This window comes from Parambassis ranga, chromosome 12 (assembly GCF_900634625.1).
Source record: "Parambassis ranga chromosome 12, fParRan2.1, whole genome shotgun sequence".
Classification (NCBI taxonomy): Eukaryota; Metazoa; Chordata; class Actinopteri; family Ambassidae; genus Parambassis; species Parambassis ranga.
The window spans coordinates 9,272,708-9,295,759 of record NC_041032.1 but is presented as its reverse complement, the minus strand read 5'-3'; the positions used below and the strand labels follow the sequence as shown (position 1 = coordinate 9,295,759).

General features: G+C 41.1%; 2 protein-coding genes across 2 annotated transcripts in view; one reads left to right on the top strand and one right to left on the bottom strand.

Moving 5' to 3' along the window:
- Nucleotides 1-9,120: 9,120 nt before the first annotated feature.
- On the top strand, nucleotides 9,121-14,346 carry gdnfa (glial cell derived neurotrophic factor a). Its single transcript, XM_028418053.1, has 3 exons — nucleotides 9,121-9,898; nucleotides 10,678-10,908; nucleotides 13,296-14,346. Exons 2-3 carry the CDS (start codon nucleotides 10,704-10,706, stop codon nucleotides 13,856-13,858), a joined length of 768 nt encoding a protein of 255 aa, XP_028273854.1. The 5' UTR covers nucleotides 9,121-9,898; nucleotides 10,678-10,703; the 3' UTR covers nucleotides 13,859-14,346.
- A 4,141-nt stretch (nucleotides 14,347-18,487) lies between these two features.
- Nucleotides 18,488-23,052, bottom strand: part of wdr70 (WD repeat domain 70) — a 30,378-nt gene continuing 25,813 nt past the window's right edge. The window contains exons 16-18 of the mRNA XM_028418371.1: nucleotides 21,576-21,692; nucleotides 19,891-20,053; nucleotides 18,488-19,130 (exon numbers count right to left, since the gene is read on the bottom strand). Coding sequence (XP_028274172.1) covers nucleotides 19,046-19,130; nucleotides 19,891-20,053; nucleotides 21,576-21,692 — 365 coding nt within the window. The 3' untranslated portion in view covers nucleotides 18,488-19,045. The remainder of the gene's footprint in view (nucleotides 19,131-19,890; nucleotides 20,054-21,575; nucleotides 21,693-23,052) is intronic.

Genomic DNA, 23,052 nt, shown 5'->3' with positions numbered 1-23,052 from the left:
TCTAAAGCACTCGCTTCTCCTTAGATCATCAGGCTGACTCTCTCTCTCTCTTTCATATTAAAAACTCCAGGTGTGGTGTTCAATCTGCAGTCCCTTGGCAGGCCTTTTCAGGAACTATATGATGAAGTATGATATTGCTACTTATAAGCTCCTGCATCTGCAACATCATTTTTTCCCCCTGTGTGTTCACTCTCTCCTCAAAACCCAGAGCCATGACACACATGCCTTTGATCAGGTTTAACCCTCACTTTAGTGGTGTTAAAAAAAATAATACAGCAGCAACAATAGACCAAAATGTCTTTCACTCCCACTGCCTAGCCAGCTCTCTTTCTCATTATCTATTCTCCTTTATTCCCTTGTCCACATGCAACGCAGAACAATGCCAGCGCAGGCGGACAGGGTGGAGGCTCCTGACAGGAGGAGGTAACATGATGACACACCAAAGGCCAGGTGAGTAAAAATCCCCCTCCACAGTGGGACATGTGTCACAGTCCAGCCATGTCTCCAACTTTTTTGTGGTCTCTCATCTCTCTTCTTAGACTCTCGTCCCCTCCGGCCATAACGATAAAGCTCCCATCTGCTGTGGAGACCTAGGCCTTTCTCTCTCTGAACTGATCCTTCGCAGCAGTCTGCCTCTTTGTCAAATATGCCGATCGTGTTTCAGTTTTGACACCTCTCTGTTTTACACATGCGACTGGTACCAAAGCTCTTCTGTTCTCAGAAGAAATGTATTGGAAATGTGATAGTCGTCTCTTTTCAAAGCTTTGCCCTTTGCACCCTTGTGCCCCTGGTGAAAACAGTATTTTTTAAACAGCAGAAAAACAGCTGTAAAGGAATGCATGAGTGTGTTGATCCTTACTGAGAGTTGGATAATTGACCCCTTGGCTGACCTATACCTCAACACAAAAGCCTACAATCGTGAACTTCAAGATCCAGTAGTATGCTTGCTTGCTTGCATCCACCCATCTATCACCTGTCTGCCTGTCTATACAGCTATATGTTTATCTATCTGTCACATCCATTCGTGAGGCTGTCATCCATCTATAGTGTTCTCAGCTGTTCCAGTGTGTCAGCGGCATTGCTGGTGATTCTACACACAAACTCGCACATGCCAATTGTTAGTAACATGAACCGACTCAGCATCCTAACCTGCAGTGAGCTCGCCTGTCACAGGTCAAGAAGACAGCTGTACTTCTTTCAGACGCTGGCTTAAACTGATAAAGTGTCTTGGAATGGGAGTGATGTGCGATATGAAGCCAGATTATCTTGTTACACATATGATAAAGTTCATGTGTTGTCATATGTCCCACAAATCCACAGCAAAGAGCGATCACTAATATGTTATAAAAGGCATGTTCACAAAGCTTTAAAATGAGTACAGTGTTTTAATGAACTTGAGTTTTAATGTTGACGAGCTTTTTTTCTCTTAGACAAAAGCATGCTCAGAGTCATTCAACATCTGACACTCAAACCTTGACCTGTGAACTCAAGTATATGTCTGCGGCTTTACTGTAGCTATCAGGTAGACTCAAAGCAGCTAATGAAAAGAGGTTCTCCCAGCCCTACATGACTCACTGCCCTGAATGGTACTAATCATTCTTGGCCTTGAAGCTAATTACCAAATAAACCTGACCTCCATTTTCTGATAATGATGACATGCGTGCATATCCCAGCATCCTGTTTGTTTGTTATCAACAGTTCACACTCACTCATTGGTGTTGTCAATAATCCCCCTCTGATCCACCTTAATGTGAACGCATGTGCTGATTAATTTGAGGCTCTCCTTTGTTGGGTTAATTAGGTATTAATGGTCTGAGCCTTGGAGTTAAACTTCACGTTTTATCCACCTATACAGCCACGTATTAGCATGACCTTGGAAAGTAAATTAACACTACACAGCTACTTTCCCATAACCTCTACTCCCTGGTGAACTGATTAGATTATCATGTTATTATATCCAATTGTCTGTAAGCTCAGTCCTGTCTGTTATTGTAAGCCACTTGTTACATGCTATTCATGAAGCAAAGTTCAAGGTTGCTGCCACATTTGACTCACCTTTCTTTTCATAACAAGAATAACTAAACAGTGTTTGTCCAGCAGGATGACTGAGTAACAATATGTGCTAATACTCCTTGTAGAGTGTTAAAGTGGTAATGTAATTTAACCATAGGGGAATATGAAGCAATGCTACATCCTCTTTAGCATGATCATAAGTCACACTGTATTTCTGAGGGCTGGACGAATTCACCTCTCATTCACCCACATGTGTCCTTAATGGATTTTGACCGCCTGGCTGCAACAGGAGTTTATACATTTAAACATGGGTGGCCCCAGTTAAAGTCTGAACTTCTGACCTTTGCAGTGTGAGAGCATTGTTATATGGAGGTGTGCATTTGTGTGCAGTAATGGTTAGCTTGCAACACTGGAGTGTGTGAGTAGAACTAGATCATTGTGGGACTAGAGAGGATTTTAGCTGGAGTGTTGCTGATTATTGCATAATTCCATACTTTTAAACCTGGATATGTGGAACACATGCAAATATTTGTAAATGAGGTGTGGAGATGACTTCTACAGCCTTTATTACATGCATGTGTAGTTCAACTCAACACTGGCAGAAAGGGATAACACTAAAGAAGGCTGCCAAGTATTATAGTGAAAAAGTAAGAAAAAAAACTGCGGTGACCACCATCATGAAATAAGCACCACCCTCACCACATAATAGACCACTGGGATTGCTGACATAAATTACACAATGATACACTGACACGCAGGTGTGTAGCTCCACAAAATGGGGGAACAAATGTGAAATGACAAGACTGTCACCTCACTGGGTCCCAAAACTCCTTGTGTACACAATAATGAAGACAATGCTTCAGTCCTCTACAGAGCAGATAGCTGCAGTCAAGATAGGCCTGTGCTCCACTCTTAGACTAACACCTTTTACACTCAATGAAGATATAAGATGATGTCCAGGTATGATAATGATGCCATTGCTCTTGGCATACTTTCTGGAAGTCCAAGATTCCAACTTAGGAGTTAATGATGTAGCCAAGTTTTTATACAACTGAATCCTTCTACCAAGGTGTCATATATTATAACAAGTAAAAACACATCATCATATTATTATTGGTAAGAATTCGTACGTATAATAAAACAGAAAATAAATGAAACAAACAAGATTAAGCAATTTAAGCCATTTCAAGGTGACTGTACGATGTGATTTACATCAAAGTGACCATGTGGTCATACTGTCCGGTCTGCTGAGAGAGACATAATATCCTCAGGGTATTACTGACAGGGAGCATGATATGTGTGTGTGTGTGTCACTGCGAGTGTGCCCACTTACACACAGGTCCATGTGCATCAGTGTGAATGTGTATGTGTGTGACATAGTGTATTTATGTAAGCGGCTGACATAAATACATCAAGGGGCACACACAGCTGTCCAGTGCCATGTTTCTCAGGGGTTAGTACCTGAAATGGACTGTGGGACTGTTTCTGTTGGGTCACTTTGTGTGTTTCTTTCTGGGAACCTTGGTTCCCAAAGCGAGCCTGTGCCAAGACTGTCATCCAGTGCACTCTACAATGAATGTGCCACAGTGGAGGAAATACAGACTTAGCAAGTCCCACTGCACAGCCACCGGATGGCTGCAGTGAAAGGGACCTGCTCTGATCCCAACACATACCAGGCTGGATTAGAACAGGGAACCGGAGCAGAAACAGGATCTGACCCTCTCTGCTATCACTCTCTAACCCTGCCGCTCCTTCTCAAAGACATCCTCAACACTTCCTTCTCCAATTAGTGTGACCTTGTTTCATAGAGGTAGGGTCTATCCGGGTCTTGTGAAAGTTGAGACCCAGGTTGCTACACCACACTTTCAGCCAGAGCCGTTGAGCGAGCAGGCATGAAGGCTTGTGGTTACAGCTTGGTACAGATCTGTAAACTGATACAGATGCGTTAAACAAATGGACAACAAGCATCGTAATAATGTTCCTTCCCGGGGGAGCTTTTCATCTCTGCTCAGTGGTTGTGATCAGCACCCTGTTTATTTAGTAATCTAGAAGGAGGAGGCCCCGGCGGACTCTCTTTGAATACTAAAAACCGTAAAGCCAGCATAAAGTCTGACACTGTGCCACCTTGGGGTAGAGTGCTCGCATCCCACATGTCCCCTCTTCGGAGAGGGGCGCCACTGACAGCTGCGGAAAGTCAGAGGTCAAAGTCATGACAGGTAAATATCAGTGGTCAGACTGTAGAAGGCGGTGAGGGATGATAGAGGTGCTGAAATGAAAAAGTTGACCCACTTTATGAGGCCTAAATTGCCTTACTATCTCAATAAGAGAAGGGTTGTGCGTATGTTTGGACATATGGCACACCATGCAGCACATAATACACACATACATTTCCTCCAGAATTCCTCTCCTCAATCCATCATTTGTCATGCAGACAGCTGAACACAGACGCTCCTGAAAAGACTTCATAGTTTGGGTAGAAGCCAAGGAGTGCATCTCAGAGAGCCCATCTATGTGTCCCATCTGTGCAGTCTGCACTCTCAGGGAAAAAATGTAATCAGTAGTCAAAAATTAGCAGGGGTGAAGGGTTGTAAATGCCTGCACTCCGACAGCGTTCACTGCAGTATGAAGTCGTTGAATTCATTGTTTCCACTGAGATCCAGTAAAGTCACTGGTCCATGGGAAACAGCTCAGTGGAATAAGAGTATGAATTTATCCATTACCAATAATAAGCTGTTCACATACTATGATTATTACTGGCTAGACTTTCATATACCACTGATGATAGGTAAAATACTACAACATTTATACAAGATTACTGAATAAAAAAACATGATGTGCAGCTGGAACATGCCACAAAAGTACACAGTCATATTGTGTACAGTGAAATGGGTCCAAAAGGACATGAGTTTTAAATGACTCCCCTCTACTCATTTAGTATCTGCGTCTGAGAGATTTAACCTTCCTTACTTCCTCCCTTCTATTTATAACAGTGTCATAGTCCTGCCTGCACTTTGATAGTACCAAGTGATCTCATTTACACACAGTCACACACTAGCTCGCACATATTTTTGCACGCATAGAATTGATGCACAAAGATGCCGACAAATACTCATAAAATGTTTGAGCAATGACTGAAACGGATGGAAATACTGCTCTGAGTGCCACAATGGATGGGCACATGGCAGCAAGCCATATCTGAATTGCAGCATGTCCTAATGGATCAGCTGAAAGCTATGTGAGTCCGGACTACCTGCTCTCTGTCTCCCCTTCTCTGTGCCAAGGGTGATCCGGGGGGCTCTGTGCCCTGCTGACAGCTGAGCTTACTCCAGCAGACGAGTGGCACTTCTGCAAACAACTACATGCAGAACACAGAATGAGAAGCCACTGACCTGGTCGACACTTGAAGCCAAAAGCACAGAGACAAGTGAAAAGAAACAGAAAGCAAAGGTTTGTACTGGTGAAAAGAGCAAGAAACGTGATTTTTCACACTAAGGATTACACCAAGAATATGAAGAACTCTCAGAACTTTATGGAACTAGAGTAATAATCAGCCACTTAAATGCATTATTAGTGTCAGGGCTTCTGTATTGTTCCCATTAACTAAATAACCTGCCAAACAAGCATCAGTATATCTAACATTAATAGTTAGATAACATATCAACCATTCCATACAGTCAATGGTGGGAGAATATTTTTTCCTTTGATATGATCTTTATCAATATTAAGTTAAGCAAAAGAGAAGAATCTACAATAACCACAGAGTTCTCTTCAGAGCGATCACATGCAATAAAGCTACATAAATAAAAATTAATATTCATATATTTTGAAATCCAGACAATTATCAACTCTGCACCATGCATACCATAATCTGACTCAGTCATCAAACATAGCAGTGTGGCCTCATGTTACTGTCAATGTATCATTCTATTTTTGTTAAATAAAAATGCAAATGTAATGTTAAATGTTATTTTAATTAACCTGGAAAAACACATAACGAACATGTGCATGAAAGTTGCACATTGAAGATCAGACCTTCGTCTCAAACACTAATCCTTCAAGCCACAGAAATGCTTTCAGTTAAAATGTCAGTTGTTCTTTTTTTCCAGTACATGTAATTAGATCAGTGAGTTCAATTTATTGTGTTGTCTTCGTGCATTGTGAGCTGTAACTGGTTATGCATCAAAGAAGACACTAAGTTGGAAACAAACCTACAGATGTCCTTCTGTTGCATGTTGCATGCAACAATGAGTTAAGAGGTGGAAAACACATTAACATAACCACCAGCAGGTTGCTGGTTGTTTGTCATTTCATGTGATTAAACACAATCATTTAACCTGAACAAATCATTATCAGTGCTGATAATACACCCAAAGAGAAAAGAATAGAGAGAAAGAATGCTGATCAGCCATGTGTGACAGTTGGTTCTAATTGTTTTTTACAGTTCGATGTTAAACAGAACCAGATGCAGTGATCCGGATTGTTTGTGTGAGTATTGTTTTATGTCCATATACACTCTGTAGGGAGTCATTGTTATTTCCATCAGAGGCCCTGTAAGCGCTCTGTTGAGGCCTGACATCAAAAATTGAGACGCTTGTCCCATCATTGGCACAAATAATGAAAGAATGCTTTTCTGTGTGAGTGACGAGTCTCTTCCTCACACCCCATGTGGTGGTGATTCGTTCGGCTTACTCATGTTTCCCCTCCTAACAAATTAATATTGATTATAGTCACTCATGTATTCAGCTCAGGGGGACTTGTGACGCCCTCAGAGTCTGCAACACTCTGGCATAAAGGAACTCTCTAAGATAGTTCTATTTTGGGTGACCATTATCTTCACAGCTCTGTCTGTATGAGACAGAGCAGGGTCACAGAGGACTGCTTTGGTGACACGGCTGCAGATATCAATAAACAATATGGCCTCTGTGTGTCCCCTCTGTGAGCAGGCTGTGTCCTACACTAGCCCTGAGATGTCAGAGGTTCTGATGTGTAAAAAATATGTCCTGTGCGAAATGTGTCATTAATCAAATTTATTTTATGATACCAAAAAGTTCGGCATAATCCTGCAGTTAGTGAAGAAAGACAGGATCAGTGCAGCAGTCTGGCTGATCATTTGCTGATTTAAGCAAATTTGCAGTAAATGTTTTTAATCTAATTAGTGCTTTTACTTCTGATGTGTAAAATAAACAGCTTTTAGGGGTGTGTTTTAGGTGCAAAGACAGCCTATGGTGATAAAAGAAGATGAAAACTTCCCAGATTCCTGAGAATATGATAAAACAAAATTATGTCCAGTTTGATTAGCAATGTGCGCAAATAAAGATAACCAGCAAACATTCACATTTGTAACTGTAATTGAGGTAGGACACAGTGGGAATATTTTTGCACACATTGTGGGTACAACATCTGCCAGTTTCTGTCATGTCCCTTCAGTGCGTTATTAAATGTTTTATAAAGGTGGGATCAAAATATGACATAATATGCAATAAATTACATAATAATTTTGTGTAATTCTGGCATTAAACATCTGTTTTCTAGGTATTTAATCATGTAACTAAACTCATCTCCAGACCTTCCTGATGAACTTTAAATAACCCTGAATCAGCTCCGGCTCTGTGTTCATGTGACTCAGTCTTTTTATTATACAGTTCACATTACATTCATGTATGTAAGTTTGTTTATAGAAGGTGTTCTTTCATTCACTCTCTTCACCTGCTTGTTCCTGTTTTGGTAAATGAAGCCTTTGAGCCTGTACCAGCACACACTGGCAGAGAAACACTGCAGCATTCAATTAAACTATTCAGTTTTCATTTTAACTGTATGACTGTGTTGAGAGATTGTTGTATACAGAGATAAAAGGTTGCTTCAGTCATTCAACATATTGTCCTGCAAAGAGGAACATTAAATGCATCGCATGTGCATTAGAGCAATTCTGTAGAAAGACATTAGGAAAGAAAGCGGAACAGCATGATGAGTGTCAGCAGTGAATTTACACTGGAAGCTCATTCAAAACAAAACAAAATCCAAACAAACCATCAAAACAACTGAGATGCATGAGGCCTGATCCCAGATAACACTGCAATCAAAAAACGACGACCCCACTGCACATTCAGAGGGGTCCTTTCTAGACAAACGGACCATTAGTAGCCGTCATTTAACACAATGCAACCATGTGAGGACATGACAGAGAAGAATCCATACAATGAGGTCTTGGCTCAGAACCACCAGGAAAGGGAAGGGCAGCAGAGAGAAAACATGTATTAACAAGAAGTTTCTCATCATGAGCAAATAAATATGAGCCCTAAAACCAACAAGTAACAAGATAAGTCAGTGTGGATTTAGAATGTCAGTGCATGGATTTCCATCCTCTTTATTTAAAAGCCATCTTTAGCAGCATTTCGTGTGTTAAATTAAAACCAGAATGCTTCTTGGAAAGCCTTTGGTTGTATTTGGAACCGCTCTCTTCTGGCATATGAACACAACATCACTTAAAGGACTTGGTAACTTGTGGAATTCAGTTTTTGCGGGAGATGAAAGGCGGTTGTAGCTTGTAAATCATGAAGGGGAGATGAAGAGGCGTTCTCAGGTGCCACATCTTAGGTGGTGCAGAGGCCTTCTTTTGTGGTGTGTGCGGTGTTGCCCCAGGCTCAGCTCGACAAGAAACCGCTTATTGAATGACCAGGTGCCCCGAGGTGTTTGAAATACATTTCTGCGTAAATGGGAGTGGAATAAATTGCACATAACTGCGCAGACTAACAAAAGTCACCAAACCGGTCGCTAAAAAGCTCGTATTTACAAATATGTTCTAGTAAATAGCAAGTGAAGGGGACTATCTATGTGAGATGTGTGTAGCCGTGAGACGGAACCTGACACCGAGGCGCACAGAGCGCGGAGATCAGGTTAGAAACATGCATCGCAACAGAACATCTCCAAATCGCATTCCGCATACTGAAATCTAATCCGAGGACATCAGGATGTGTGACATAATCCCCAAGCCATCTGAAAACTGCGCTCCTCCAAACGGGGCTCCAGGGGTGGTTTGGAGAGATATGTGGACCTCTGTTACTCACTGTTTGCTCCTGCATGGATCTATAAAAGAGGGGCGGACACCAACTGCCCCCAAACGTCAGCGCGCACTTTACTATAAATCTCTCCAAACTGCCCTCTGCGCCCGGTGCGGTGTTGTGCGCAGACATCTGTCCTGCTTCAGCCCAATATGAGGACAGCGCGTGTGGAAACTTCTCGAGCTGCATAGACTCCATCTAACCTAAGGAGAAAATGGAAAATAACAACCCTCATGCGTACTGTTTACTACGAGATTAGTATAAAATATGTTGGCGATTCTGAACTTGTAACGCATTTCTGGATACAAGAACGCTTTGACTATTTTGCCAAGAGACGGATGAGACGTCCCTGCACTCTGGAAAACAGATATTTTACACCTTTTGCGCTTTGTTTCTGTGCCGGAGACGCTGATGTCTTCATTGGACTCCTTTCAGTGGGAGATGGTAGATCTCTCTCGAATTTCCAACGTGGAAACGTAGCATCCAATTAATCAGCGACTGCAACTGCACCCGTAACGCGCAGTGGCACTTGGTCCGCTCTTCTCAACACCTACCCTTTGGACTCTTTAAGTGTGGGAAAAGACGCACGGTTTGGTTGGTGCGCTGGATCGGAATATGAAAAACAAACCCGGTGCAGCAGTACTTCAGTTTTTTCCTATTTGGACACAAAGTGAATTTGAACTCGTTTTAAGGATTTGTCTTGTTGGGATTGTTGAAACTATTCATGCAGCTGAATCAGCTGGGATCACTGCACGAGTGGCGTTTTCGCTTTGGATTTTACCACCAACAGTCAAACGAATTTCAGGTCTGCATGGGCCATATTTAAGGTAACTGAATATTCATCGTTTTTATGATTTCAGTGTGTAATATAAAGCGCTGCCGTGCAGTGTTGTTGTCTTGACACTCGAATTTAACTTCACTTGACAGTAAATTAAAAACAAAAATGCAACTTGGGGACTTTAGCGGCACATTTAAGGTCAGTATTTATCCACGCAGAGCTGCTGAGGGTTGCTGCAGACTCAACATGCCATCAGACAAGAGTCACGTAAGCTTTGGCGATCGCCATCTGGCCGACGCACACCACTATTTAGGCTATGGTTGCCAAAAGACTCGAGTGCGTGTTTCAACCAACACATTTTGTTTGTGCGAGTCGTACCCTCCGCGCCTCTTTACAAGCTGCAAGAGCGTAATATTACATCGAAGTGAATACAACTTATATTTTCTGAGAGATTAGAATACATGGGCAGACGTCTGGGTAACAATAAATGGTGTTTACAAGATATGTCGGTCCTTTTACGCACACATTTACACCTCATTCCATCATTTTTACTGTCATATATTTAAGATGCGTACTTTTTATGAAATGCACTATTGACTATTTTCCAATTTTCTATTTTTAGAATTACTATATTGTGATCCATGTTTACAGCACACACGAGACAAAGTGAGCTTCAGCGCGTCTTGAAGTGATGACAGTTATTAATACAGAATGAGTCAGGATGGGTCTGGGCCACAGCACTTTGCTGACTTCATTATAAACAAGCCGTGTTGTCTGTAGTTTTGTTTCCTGATTTAAAAAATAAAATATGTGTTTTTTTTTAAACAGCTTTCTTCATAGGAACTGAGTCTAAGATGAAGTTATGGGATGTTCTGGCCACGTGTTTGTTGCTCCTGACTTCTGTCGCTACAAGGCCTCTCTACCAAAACACTCAGCCCGCCAAGAGGACTTATTTCCCCAGAAGCTACAGTGATTCTCTGCCCCTGTCTGTGGAGGACGAAGAGCCATCGTCCCAACGTGAAGACCACAACCTGCAGGAGATCTCCATGGAGGATCAGTGTAAGGAGCAGAGCTTGTCTTTGCAACATCTTTCTTGTGATGTGCTGTCAGAATGAGCATCTCTTGAATAATTGATAAATGGCCCATATGTGGCTCACATATAAGTATATAAGCAAATGTGACAAAGTTGGCATAATGGCCATTACTTTTGTTCTTTCTTGACGAATTCCACTAAAGAAACAACAAACTGATAGGCAGTGGGCTGAACTCACAGTGTCCAGTATTGATAAGTCAGACAGACAGGTTATCAGATGGAAGATCTTTATTTATGCTTTATTGCTGCTTAGTGTTACATCACACTGGTGTCAAAACAAACCAGCAGAAAGACTAAGAGCACAAACAGCTCTAATCCTAATCAGAGGTCTGTCTTTACATTTCCCTTTCGTCCCTTTGTTTATGTTCACCTCTGCCTCTGCAACTTATCGAGTCACGACCTTTACCCGTCTGCCAGAACTCAGACACAGCATGCTTTAGAGAAGGCACTGTGAACCAGGTCACAGGAATTTTCAAGGGAGATGCTGGACACCACCGGAAAGTTTGAAGCACCGACGGAGAGTTCTGTGTTTATGTTCATTTTAACAGCAACAGTGGGCAGGAATTTATTTTGTTTGGATCATTGTGACACTGTATCATCTTCACACAAGTAAACCAAAGCCAAGAACTAGATAAGGAATGGAACATTTGGGCCGTGGTGACATCATTGATCTGCAGCGTAACCTAAGACCATTAACTATGCACCAACAGTGTAAACAACACTGTAGCTACAAGAAGGGGGGCGGGGCGGTTTTATGTCTTAAAAGACAAAGCTTTACAAGGGGATATATCAATGTTTTGGAAAAAAGTGATCATGGTGCACTTTGAAATAAGAAACGTGACTGCAGACGGCACAGTTTGCACCATAAATCGCTCCATTTGCTGCCAGCAGTCTAGACTGGCAGCTGGTGTACTGTAGCCACCCTGGTTGTCCGCTGACACATAATAGGAGGTCTAAATCAAAGGGTAGGTGTGTCTAAACAGATTGGCCCTAGCTCACCTGATACGTGAGCGGCAGCCCAATCAGTTGTAGAGTGCAGGTGGATCAAATGACCTATGCTGTGCCAGAGAAACAGGTAAGAGAGGAAAGATGGGTGGCAGTGTAGTGTGGATGCTGCGTTAACAACACCACCTCCCAGACATCACTCTCTGGCATGCTGATTTCTTGCATGCCCGCACAGACAGTTGGAATTTGACTGATTGAATAAAAAAGGAAAGGTTTTTATGATCTTTATACATAGTTTATTTCTGCCGGAGCTTCAGGCAATCAAGTAGGAAGAGAGATTACTCCTTAATAGAATCAGCATGTAACACAGTCACTTCTCAGAGCAGATGGTGGAGAGATGTGCTGGTGCATGTTTTGAGTTTTCGAGCAGACTACAATCTGCTTCGTCCAAATGACTCAAAGCATGTAATTTCCTTTTATAAGGTCTTTGAAGTCACAATCTAAAATTCCATCCATCAAAGATCCTAATGTGTCTTTTTAGGTGGTTTATTTATCGTGTCCCCAGTCAGCTCCTGTATGAAGGCGTGCTGGGTTTAGCTGGATAGTTAACCTTTAACTAGATTATGTGATAGGAACCGGATAAAGGCAGCATACTAACTGTCATTTACATAAGAACGATCTAGAAAACAAACTTCAAAATAGAATAGACACCACCCAATGACCTTCAGCCACCAACTCATCCAACAGCAGCCATCTTGGAAGGAGTTGAAGCAGGGTACCTGCACTTCCATATGAACACCTTTGGACTGGTTTTTGCATTCCTTTCTCGAAATGTATTCATTCCATAGTATTTCTGACCTGAACATTTCTTAAAAATTACGGACATCTGTATTTGTGTCAGGTAGATTTTTTTGATCCTTCATCCCAGATATGCTTTTTGACCACTGTCATCATGGACATCCTTTTCTGTGTCACATCGGTTTGTGGAAGTCATTAATAATTTATTCAATTCTGCATTTTATGTATGTGTAGAAAAGCTTGAAAAATATGCTTAAGTTCTGCTTTTTTCTCACGTTAGCTTAACTTAGCTTAGTTAAAACAACTAAAGGCCATGTGGGATGTTTCTATGCAATCAGAAAAAAAATCCTGGAAGCTGCTGTGTCTGGCTGAAAGACAGTTTGGCACAGAAAGCCTGTCAAATTGTCATGCTCATTTTTTTGTAGGTTAAAAAAGCTGAAGCTGTTCACATGAACTTTTGTGCAATGTTTTCACACCTGTCATGTCATGTATAGCTATGCTTGATTTGTTTATATTCCCACAGGGATATTTAAAGTTTTATCTTATCTGCTCATGCTGCTTTGCAAAAATGTGAATTTTAAATTATTTTTTTTCCTTCCGTTCTTTCCAGACGACATTGCACCTCCCTATCCAGATCAGTTTGATGATGTAATGGATTTTATTGAGGCTACCATCGGTAGACTCCGGAGATCATCAGAAACAAGTGGGAGCTCTAAGGGAAGAAAGACAGAAAGACAGAAGGGAGCAGCAAACACAGGAGGCGCGAGAGGCGAGAGGAGAGGGCACGGCGACAGGAGGCGGGGTCGAGGTCGAGGTGGAAGTCGTGGAGGTAAAGGAGGACGAAAGGAGAAGGGGAAGGAGGCGATATGGGTACAGAGTCGAGGTTGTTTGCTAAAGGAGGTCCATCTCAATGTGACGGATTTGGGGCTGGGATACCAGACTGAGGAGGAGCTGCTCTTCCGATACTGCAGTGGCACCTGCATTGAGGCGGAGACCAACTATGACAAGATCCTGAACAACCTCACTCACAATAAAAAGCTGGACAAGGACACACCCTCTCGCACCTGCTGTCGACCCATTGAATTTGACGATCCTTTATCTTTTTTGGACAAAGAGAACAAAATGTATCACATACTGACGAAACATTCAGCCAGTAAGTGTGGCTGTATCTGAGGAGAACACAAGCAGTATCAGCGGACTAATGATCACCATTACAAGCTGGTGTTGCAAAGGGATTACTGTTGGACACATGTATACAAGAGGGAGCATATCACCTCTTATTTTCGTCCGTAGTCGTCAAGTGAGGTGAGTATACTGAGACCACCTGAGACACTGGAACAGCCATTCAAAAGCAAACTGAACATTTAATGGCCACAGACCTCCAGATGCTGTGGCAGGAATCCCATTGGTCAGACATGCAAAGATGTATCAGGTACTTCCAGATTCGCTAACTGTGCTGTCTAAACAAGCGAGAGTGAAGAAAAACTCAGCTGTAGAAACATGACAGTTTTTTACATTTGCTGGTTCTTAATGAATCTGGAAATTTGAGGATCCTACTCAGCTATAGTCTAAATCACTTCCACTGCTGCAGTCTGGATGTTGACATTCACATTCAGAGCCAAGGAACCAGACTAGAATTCAGCAAAGACTTGTGCAACGCATCGGCATAAAATCCAATCATATATATATATCATATATATATATATATATATATATATATATATATATATATATATATATAAATAAATGTATACATATAAATATATACATGCATATATACGTGTGTGTAAGAGGTATATTTATTAAGATGGAATTAACTTATTGCTATTTATTTCAATCCATTTTATGAAAGAAATTGACATTTCTTTTCTTATTTATTTAAAAGCTTTGTTTGTCCTGGATGGTGCCAAAAGTGAAGCGTTTTCTCATGCAAAATCTTACAAGGTGACTCAGAACTGCTAAACACTCCCTCACATCCTAAAAATGCTTTCTCATGTCACATGGATTCCAGGGTTTCTCATTTCATACATCCACAAGATCATCGCTGGCTATCAGGTTAGGGAGAGGCAGATAGAGATGCAGAGGTGGGGACCAATAGAAGGTTATCTATATATATATAGATCTGTTTAAAGCATTTTGAGGGGTGGCATGGTAGTTCACCTCGTTTTCATTCACGTGACTAGTACAAAGACAGCTTTCTACTCAGAGCACCTGGGCATAGACTGTTTTTCAAAGCATCCCTTCATCATACAACATGTTTACAAGGAAGCAAATGATTCTTTGCTGCTGTTTTTTTTGTTTTCAAGGTAGATTTCAAATCGATAATCCAGGAAAGATTAAAGGTGTTCACACATGAAATTCATTTCTGTTGGTCCGAACAAAAGCTGAAATTTATACTATATATTCTACAGTAACAATGATATATTTTAACACTGAACCCAAATATACAAGACACAATGCATTTGGATAAAGTTACAGTCTGATTCAAGGCTTTGTTTTGAAACTCAATGTTCCAAACATCCTGTTTTTGGTTTGTTTTGATGTAAGGCACGCTGAGGCTAACTGGTTTAAGGCATGTGGTGTGCACCAAAATTCCAATGGCAGCATTCACACCATACCACCTCCTGCTCCACAATGGAATTCAGTTATCACTTCAATCAGGAGTCAAAACAGCTTTTAATTCAAACCTAAATTCACCATGAGAGTGGTGGTCTCACAGGTTTTAGTAGGTGACTCTGAGGATCCATCCTCCGAGTCACAGTACAGAAGCTGCAAGAACAGCTGCCTATCAGCATACGTTATCCGAAACCTCATTCTGGCTTTATACCAAGTCTGAGCAAAGGCTTTGCAGCAGTTACTGTCCCAATAGGCTTTAAAACTCATGGGACTGCCCGTGTTTCTGTCTGAGCTCTGACAGACAGGTCTTACTCCCTCAAAGGGGATTTGAAAGTGATCCTCTAACATGAGTCTTAACTAAATATTCCTGCAGGCAAAGACAGTTTAAGGCTGTAGTCGCTGTCATTGGACAACTGATGTAAAAACCTCAAGACTAGACGTTTTGACAAAAGACTATGTTTTAGAAGACAACGGGTTGGCTCAACATACTTTCTACATGCAAGAACTTGTGCATCCAAATTTATTCCCAAACTGTAGCATAAATATACATTCTGGAGAACAGGAGGCTCTTTAAAAGCATGTTGCTGTGCCCTGCGAGGGGGTTGTTTTAAGTGGAACAAAGAGAGCCCTCGTGTAGGTCTTGATGTTAGCACGGATTAGGGACCAAGGTATCTGTGCCCACCCAGCAGCAAGCAGCCAGCTTTACTGTGTAATCCCCCTGCACAGAACAAATCCACTGCATCAAGCTGAATTTAGGCCAAACACTACATTGAGAGGAAAAAAAAAAACTCTCGCTTTTATCACAGCATACCTCATCAATTGGATCATCTTCCCCTTTAACAACTGATTCATGCATAAGCCTTTCCAGATGAGAATGTGCAGTTAGGAGACTTACCAGAAGCCTTGGAGCGCCTTGCTACTCGTCGATAACCATACATTAACGTGTGTGAACTGTGACCACTCGCCCTCTCATCCTCATGACTGTTTGTTCAACTGCTCATTAGCGATTAGTTCTCTGGATTTGATGCAAAGGTAGAGAAGCAAAAGATTTAAATGAATCCTCAGTGTTAATGTTAGATTTAAATTTGTCACTCCATTAACATCTGTGAATAAGAAAAAAAAACTGTCATGTCGTCTCACTTGTTTTGTGTTACAGAACCAAAGCTCTCGGCAAACTTTATTTTTGTACAATATTCATTTTATAACTTTTTACAGAATTAAACTTGTTTCTATTAAAACAACAACGTCTCCTGGTGTTTTGACCTGTACAATAATCCAGCTGTGCCAGATGGTGCTAATTTGGTGGGATTTTGTTTACACAAGACTCATGTAAAAATTGAGGAGGATGACAATTTGGGTTAAATGGAGAATTGCAAGGACGTTTTGTGAGGTGGCCCCTGCAGCATGGCATCCCCTTCTGTTCTGCATTCTTGAACAAGAGCCCAGGGTCGTACAGTAAACAAAAGCTAGCAGTAAAGCGCCACCGAGTTGTAAATCAAGGCGCTCAAGAATGTTTCCACTGTACAAAGAAAATATGTAAATGCTGATGAGAAAATTGCAGAGGTACAGACAGTGAGTCAGGAAACCGATTTAAGTTGTGTACACAATGTATACATATATATATTTTTCATGGGAAAACATGGCATCTAACTTTTAGAATTTCAGGCAAGACTTCCACCTCTGTTTATACATTTTACAGCACCAAAGCCTCTGTCCTTTTCTTCATTTGTGTGACTCAAAGAATGAATGCAGCAGTATTTTTTTAAAGCCAACAAACCCCATGAATGACAAGTCCAACACCAACAGGCAAAAGCTTGACATCTTTGTGCAATATACCTCCATCTTATCCAAAGCACATCAGTTAATCATACCACTGCACTGAGAAAACCCACACACAACACTCTCCTGAATTCTAACACTGCACTTAACCTGTACCTAAATGTAGTTCCCCCAAACTGACACTTTCTTCCTGTTTACATCTGCAGGCAACCCCAGTGTCTATGCCTTGTTAGGAAATCATCATTCAGAAATATTATATATTTGTCAGAGTAAGAAACTTAACTGTAAAGTTACACAATTCCAGCTCTTATATCCTCTAATCTGGTTCATTGCTGCCAAGTTAAATGGATGACAGGGAAAGCCAAATTCTGATGGCTGCTTAAAAGTGAGTTCCCACAAATCACAAAAAATTATTTTCTTTTGGACTATTTTTTCCAATGAAAACAAGTTGCAGGGAGGACTGTGGAATATTCAAAATGTCATTTGCTCAAAAAAAGTAACATTATTGATGACTCATCCTGCATGTGAAGTTAGAAATTATACTATATTTGTGCCTTCTTGAATATTTATGTGCCACATGATGTAACAGCAGCACTGCACTGACAGAGCTCATATGGATACAGTATAGGCAGTGCCTGCTGAGGTCATTGCAGCCATCCAGTCAGAGCAGAACAGGCTCCCCTGGGTCATTGTTTTAGGAGACACACAAACAGCCCTTTGCTAACCAGCATCTATATTGTGGATATAGTATTTCTATTGATACTGTTGTAAGTCAACTCAGTAATAATCTATGTTTAAAATCTTCTACCTGCAGGCTACTGTTTCAGTTCCACAGTGACAAACTGAACGCGGCTCTTCCTCACCTCATTCTGCTCACTGAGAACTCTTCTTTTGAGGAGCTTGTTGTCAGCCTCTCCCCTCCTCTACTTGCTACTTAGGTTGCTCCCAAATACATCCGTATTTCTGTCCTTCAATATTACTTGTCCTAGAATGTTTTAGTCTCACTTTCTTTTTATGGCCCACGGGATGTTTGCCAGGAAACAGACACTTAATTGTCTTTTTGTAAAAAGGAACGATTGCTCTACAGTTTTACTGCTTGTAAATCACAAACGAAGAAGCACTCTAGCTGAGTAATGCAGACTTTCCATATCCTCGTAGAATTAGGTAACATCTAATATTAGTATGACTGAGCAACTAGGGAAATAAGGTACTAAGAAACTTGAGAATTTCTGCAGAGAAGTGTGACTTAAAAAAACACAGTATATTTGAAAAGGAGTGCTCATTCAGACAACAGATTCCTAAAGAAAACTGAGATTATTGGCCATGGTGCTCTGAAGTCTTTGATCAGGTGCGGAAACGGCTCCATCACTCTACTTCATTTTGGACAACATTCATAATATCACTATGTAACAAGACGAAAAAACATTCTTTATTTGGGTTTTGAGGTGAAATACAGGCCATACAAAAAACAATTAATCAGCAGATTTTTGCACACGCCCCCCCAAAAAAGAAAAGAAAAGGACAGATTTAAAAACCATTAAGCCTTAAAAACATAAGTAAAACTTGCTGATTTTTTTGTGCTTTTTTGTGATTTACTTTTTACAAACAGTTTTTCATAGTGATGAACAAGCTCCAGACCACAGTATCTGGAGCTGATTTATGAGGCCCTAGCAAACTCTGGAGTAGTGGGGTGAGAGGACAATAGAAACAAAAGTCCACACAATCAAAAAAGTTTTTCCACTGGTTCATGATTTGCAATGAGGGGATCAGTTCTAATATGCCTCCACAGCAAAAAAAAGTCTTTTTGGATTTATGTGCTTCCAATAAACACAGAAGCACATAAATATATATATATTCTGACTGACATCACAAGAGGGAAGGTAATTTAGCAATTAAAGTGATGTTTCTATGCAGAGTTTGTGACAGCAACTCTGTGTTGCGGGACTGATTTCTCACCCTGTCTGCTCAGATCTTGCGTTTCTTCCACTCTGGTTCCTTGTCAGAATCTTCTTCCTCTGATTCATCTGCAAACACAGGCTCTGGCTGCGTCCTACAGGGATTCACAAGAAGTAATGATTTAACGCTTTGTTGTTTTCAGACAAATTCATTGCAATAAACTCTGTAACAGAGACAATAACACACTGGCAGCTGTAATGCAATGAATTAAGTTGGATATTGTAATTTTACTGCTTCAGACAAATGGTTTCTTCTTTATAGAACAAATGAATCAGGCTGCAAACCTCTCCTCTGTCTAACTCAATAAGGGTTAGTATTGTCCCTCATGTGTTTTAATGCTTTAGGAGAGACATTGCTATAAATGGTTTGATATGTGGCAACACTTCAAGCTGCACACATTCCAACACAAATATATATAAAAAAAATACCAATGTAGGCCCACGCTTCACAGAGCTCCTCCTCCGAGAATTAATTGGATGTTTAGAGCTAATGCCATCTGAGATCTGTTGCCAGGCATATGCACAGCACTTCATCTGATTTACCTACTGTGATGGGTATCACTATATTTAACTACAGATTGTTTCTCTGTAGTATGTGCAACAGACCACTTGATTTGGCTCATAGCTCTGTTCTTCACCTACATAGCTGTCTGAGTCTAATAGTGATCTAAAACTGTCCATTATGCTTCATTCACTGTAGATTTTTAAACATTTATGTGTCACACTGGTAGGAAGAAACCCAAGTACTGTCACAATACCATAAGTAGCAATACTCATCTTACACCTCTACTAATTAGACACAGAAATGAGAGAGGCAGGATAACAGACAGCAGACAGATGGATGTCTTTTCTTACTGTTTGTACGCTGGGGCAATCCAGTAAGGGTTCTCTGATGCATCCTTGGCGTGACGTAGGATGGCCTCTCTTGGGTTACTGTCATCGGTTTTATCTAAAGCAATGTTCTTCACAATAAATGAAGACAGAGTGCCACCATGGGCTGCAACTCTGCCACCTCGACCTGTCAGGAGACACGATTACTGGATTAGATACTGTTAAGACGCACACAAATACAAAAACACTTTTGCATCTTCTTGGAAAAATAATTGAATACATACAGCAATATAACTTTTAATATCACCAATATCTATGTGTTGGTAATGCATGAATTTGACCAACAGAAAGAGAAAAACTGACCTAGTATTTTGCTCTGGTTTGGCCTATAGTGCCAGATAATGTCATCATCTCTTAGCTGCTATAATCTACTGCATTCTACAGTCAGTGACATGACCTGCCATCAAAGCTAGGGCAAGTGTAGCAGATGTAGGGTTACAACGTGTGCTCTTTTCACCAGTGGATATCAGACCAGTTAGATGGCTACTGTAGCAAGCTGGTATGCTCTAAAATACTAACAACTCCCTGTATGCCAGAGAGGGCACCTTAAAAGATGAAAATAGAATACACACATGCAGATATATCAAAAACACACAGGGATTTCCTGCTGTAGTTTGGCAGTGGAGTTGTTTGGGGATTGAGAGGCACCTCTTTCCATTGCTTGTAAGCATCGAGCCAACCGCCAAACATTACCTTGCATTTATATAAAGTCAGTTCACCAAAAGATAAACAATTTAGAAGGAGTCTGTAATCTAAAAACCACTGACCTGCTATCAAGAAGTCAGTTATTTTCATACAATGGACCTACGTTTTCATTTGCAGACTATTCCATTTATTTTGTGCCATTCACTCAACCTCTTTTTACTTACCGTATTTACATGCAAAATTATAGCCTGCAAGTGCTAATTTAGTCACTAACAATTCTTGATTTATGTCATTAGGATAATTGTTTGTTTCCAACTTTGACGATAAAATACTAAAGAAAATTCTGAAGGCAAAACATTTTGTATGTTGCACATATAACTGTTTAAAACCTGTTATTTCGATTGATGAAAAACGATGCACTGTGGAACCATTATAGTGTCCATAGTGCTTAAGGAGTAAGTGAAAAAACAGTGAAAGTTAAAAAAACATAACAAAACATGGCCGCAGTAAGCCAGCTGGAATACAGTGGCACAGGAGCTTTGTCGGGTAACATGGCTTATTGGAACAGACTGCATTCGCAGTTATGCATAAGTATGGAAATTACGGTAGGTAAGTGTGCATCACAGTAACAAACACAAACCTGGGTTCCTGCAAAAAAAATCACAATGCATCATGTCCTAAAAATGAGACAACAGCAGGCTACAGTGAGTCTTTGCAAGGCCAAGTGGGAGCAGTGCTGTTGTAGCTCCATTTCAGCTGGATTGCATAATACTGAACACATCAACAACTGTGAATATGCACATCTGCCTCAAACAGAACCTTGTATTTGTCAAGTTACAAACATGACTCATAATACATTTCTAAAACAGCTGCAGAACTAAGGCCACAATTTACTCATCATTAAATGACCGAGATTGTGTTTTGTTTTTGCCTAAGTACTAACCCAGGCACCCTCATTGGAGACATTTATTTCAGAATAAACCCCCCCCTGAAACTCATGTTACCTGGTCCGGACACGGGGGGCTCAGGTTTGTGGGATTTCTTCGGATCAAGTCTGTCCTTCTCCAGCTGTTTTCGTGTACTCCGCTGTCGGGCCTCTCTGAACATGGGTAAGGCATGAGCTGGAGACACACAGGGTAAATAAGGATAATCAAGTTGCTTAGGTAACGAAGATCACATAACACTACCACACAAATAAGCAGTCAGGGCACCTGGTAAAATGTTCAGTGCTAGTAGCCCACATATACAGCACAGGGAGCAATACATAGATTTAGAAGTCTTTTTCAGAAAGCATCATAATAAAACAGATGCTATGCACTTTCTTTGTGTTGAATTTTACACTTAAGTATAATGTAAATGTTTAAAAGCTACAGTCTAAAGAATTAGATTCCACAGCTGTAAACACAAGAACCACACACAGAAGATGTTTTTTTTTAGGTTAAATTCAATGTGACCACTATGTAGTTTTAGGAATATTCCTGGATGTTTACAACATTTTCTCTTACAGAATTAATATGTTATCAATATTTATGATCCTTTATGCTGTATTTTCTACTCAAGGCCCCAGTTGAGCTTTGGCAGTGTCCCTTCTCTTGTGTACACTTTCTGCCGTAATGCACACCAACAAAGTCATTGCATGTTTAGATTCAGACAATCACTCTGCCACATTTCACACTTTTGTGAACACTATCACAATAAAGGTCCCCAGCACTTAATTCCACAAGTGTGAGTGAGCGGGTGCATGGTTGAGTGTAAATGAGTGCCCTCAAAGTTGTGTGAGAAATAGTGTGTGTGTGTGCGAGCAGTTGTGCTGAAAGTGTGTATGCTCTGCTCTTATCCTTAGGGGTTACAGAGAGACACTTTAGTAAAGAGCTAGATAAAGTGATTTTCCATTCAGGAGTCCTGCCACTGTTCAGTGTTAATTCTTCTCCTTCATGCTACATTAAGCAAAAAGGTTACTGTTAACAGATTCCCTCGCTTTTCTCAATGGGCCATCACTGGCTTCCTCTCCCTTCTAATTTTCCAGTGCCAAAGCATCAAGTGCGTCACTCACCACTCGTGGCAGCCAAAGGCCTGCCTACTTCACACCCTGTTGGCATGGCAATCAAATCACATGATGCATCTGTAGAGGCTTTAGTAGCCCAAACAATTAATGGGGTCTGAATTGGATGTTAGCAGCCAATCGGTGACGCCGTGCTGGCAGCTGTCCTGTTCTTGTAGGTTCATGACTTTGGTATAAGGACAAAGGAGTGCTAGGCACGCACCGAAGAGATGATAGCCTCGTGTGTTGATGATATGACTGGATGGCAGTCAGGTGGGGGGTGTACTTTGTGTGTGGTTAGACCAGCAGGAGATCACGCCAGTGGAGGTGGGAGGGTAGGCTGTCCCTTGCGTGATCCGGCTTGACAGGATACCACATGGTCGTCGCGTGGCACAGTGCCCCCGCGGCTGTTGATTCAATCATCCACACCCTACTCCATC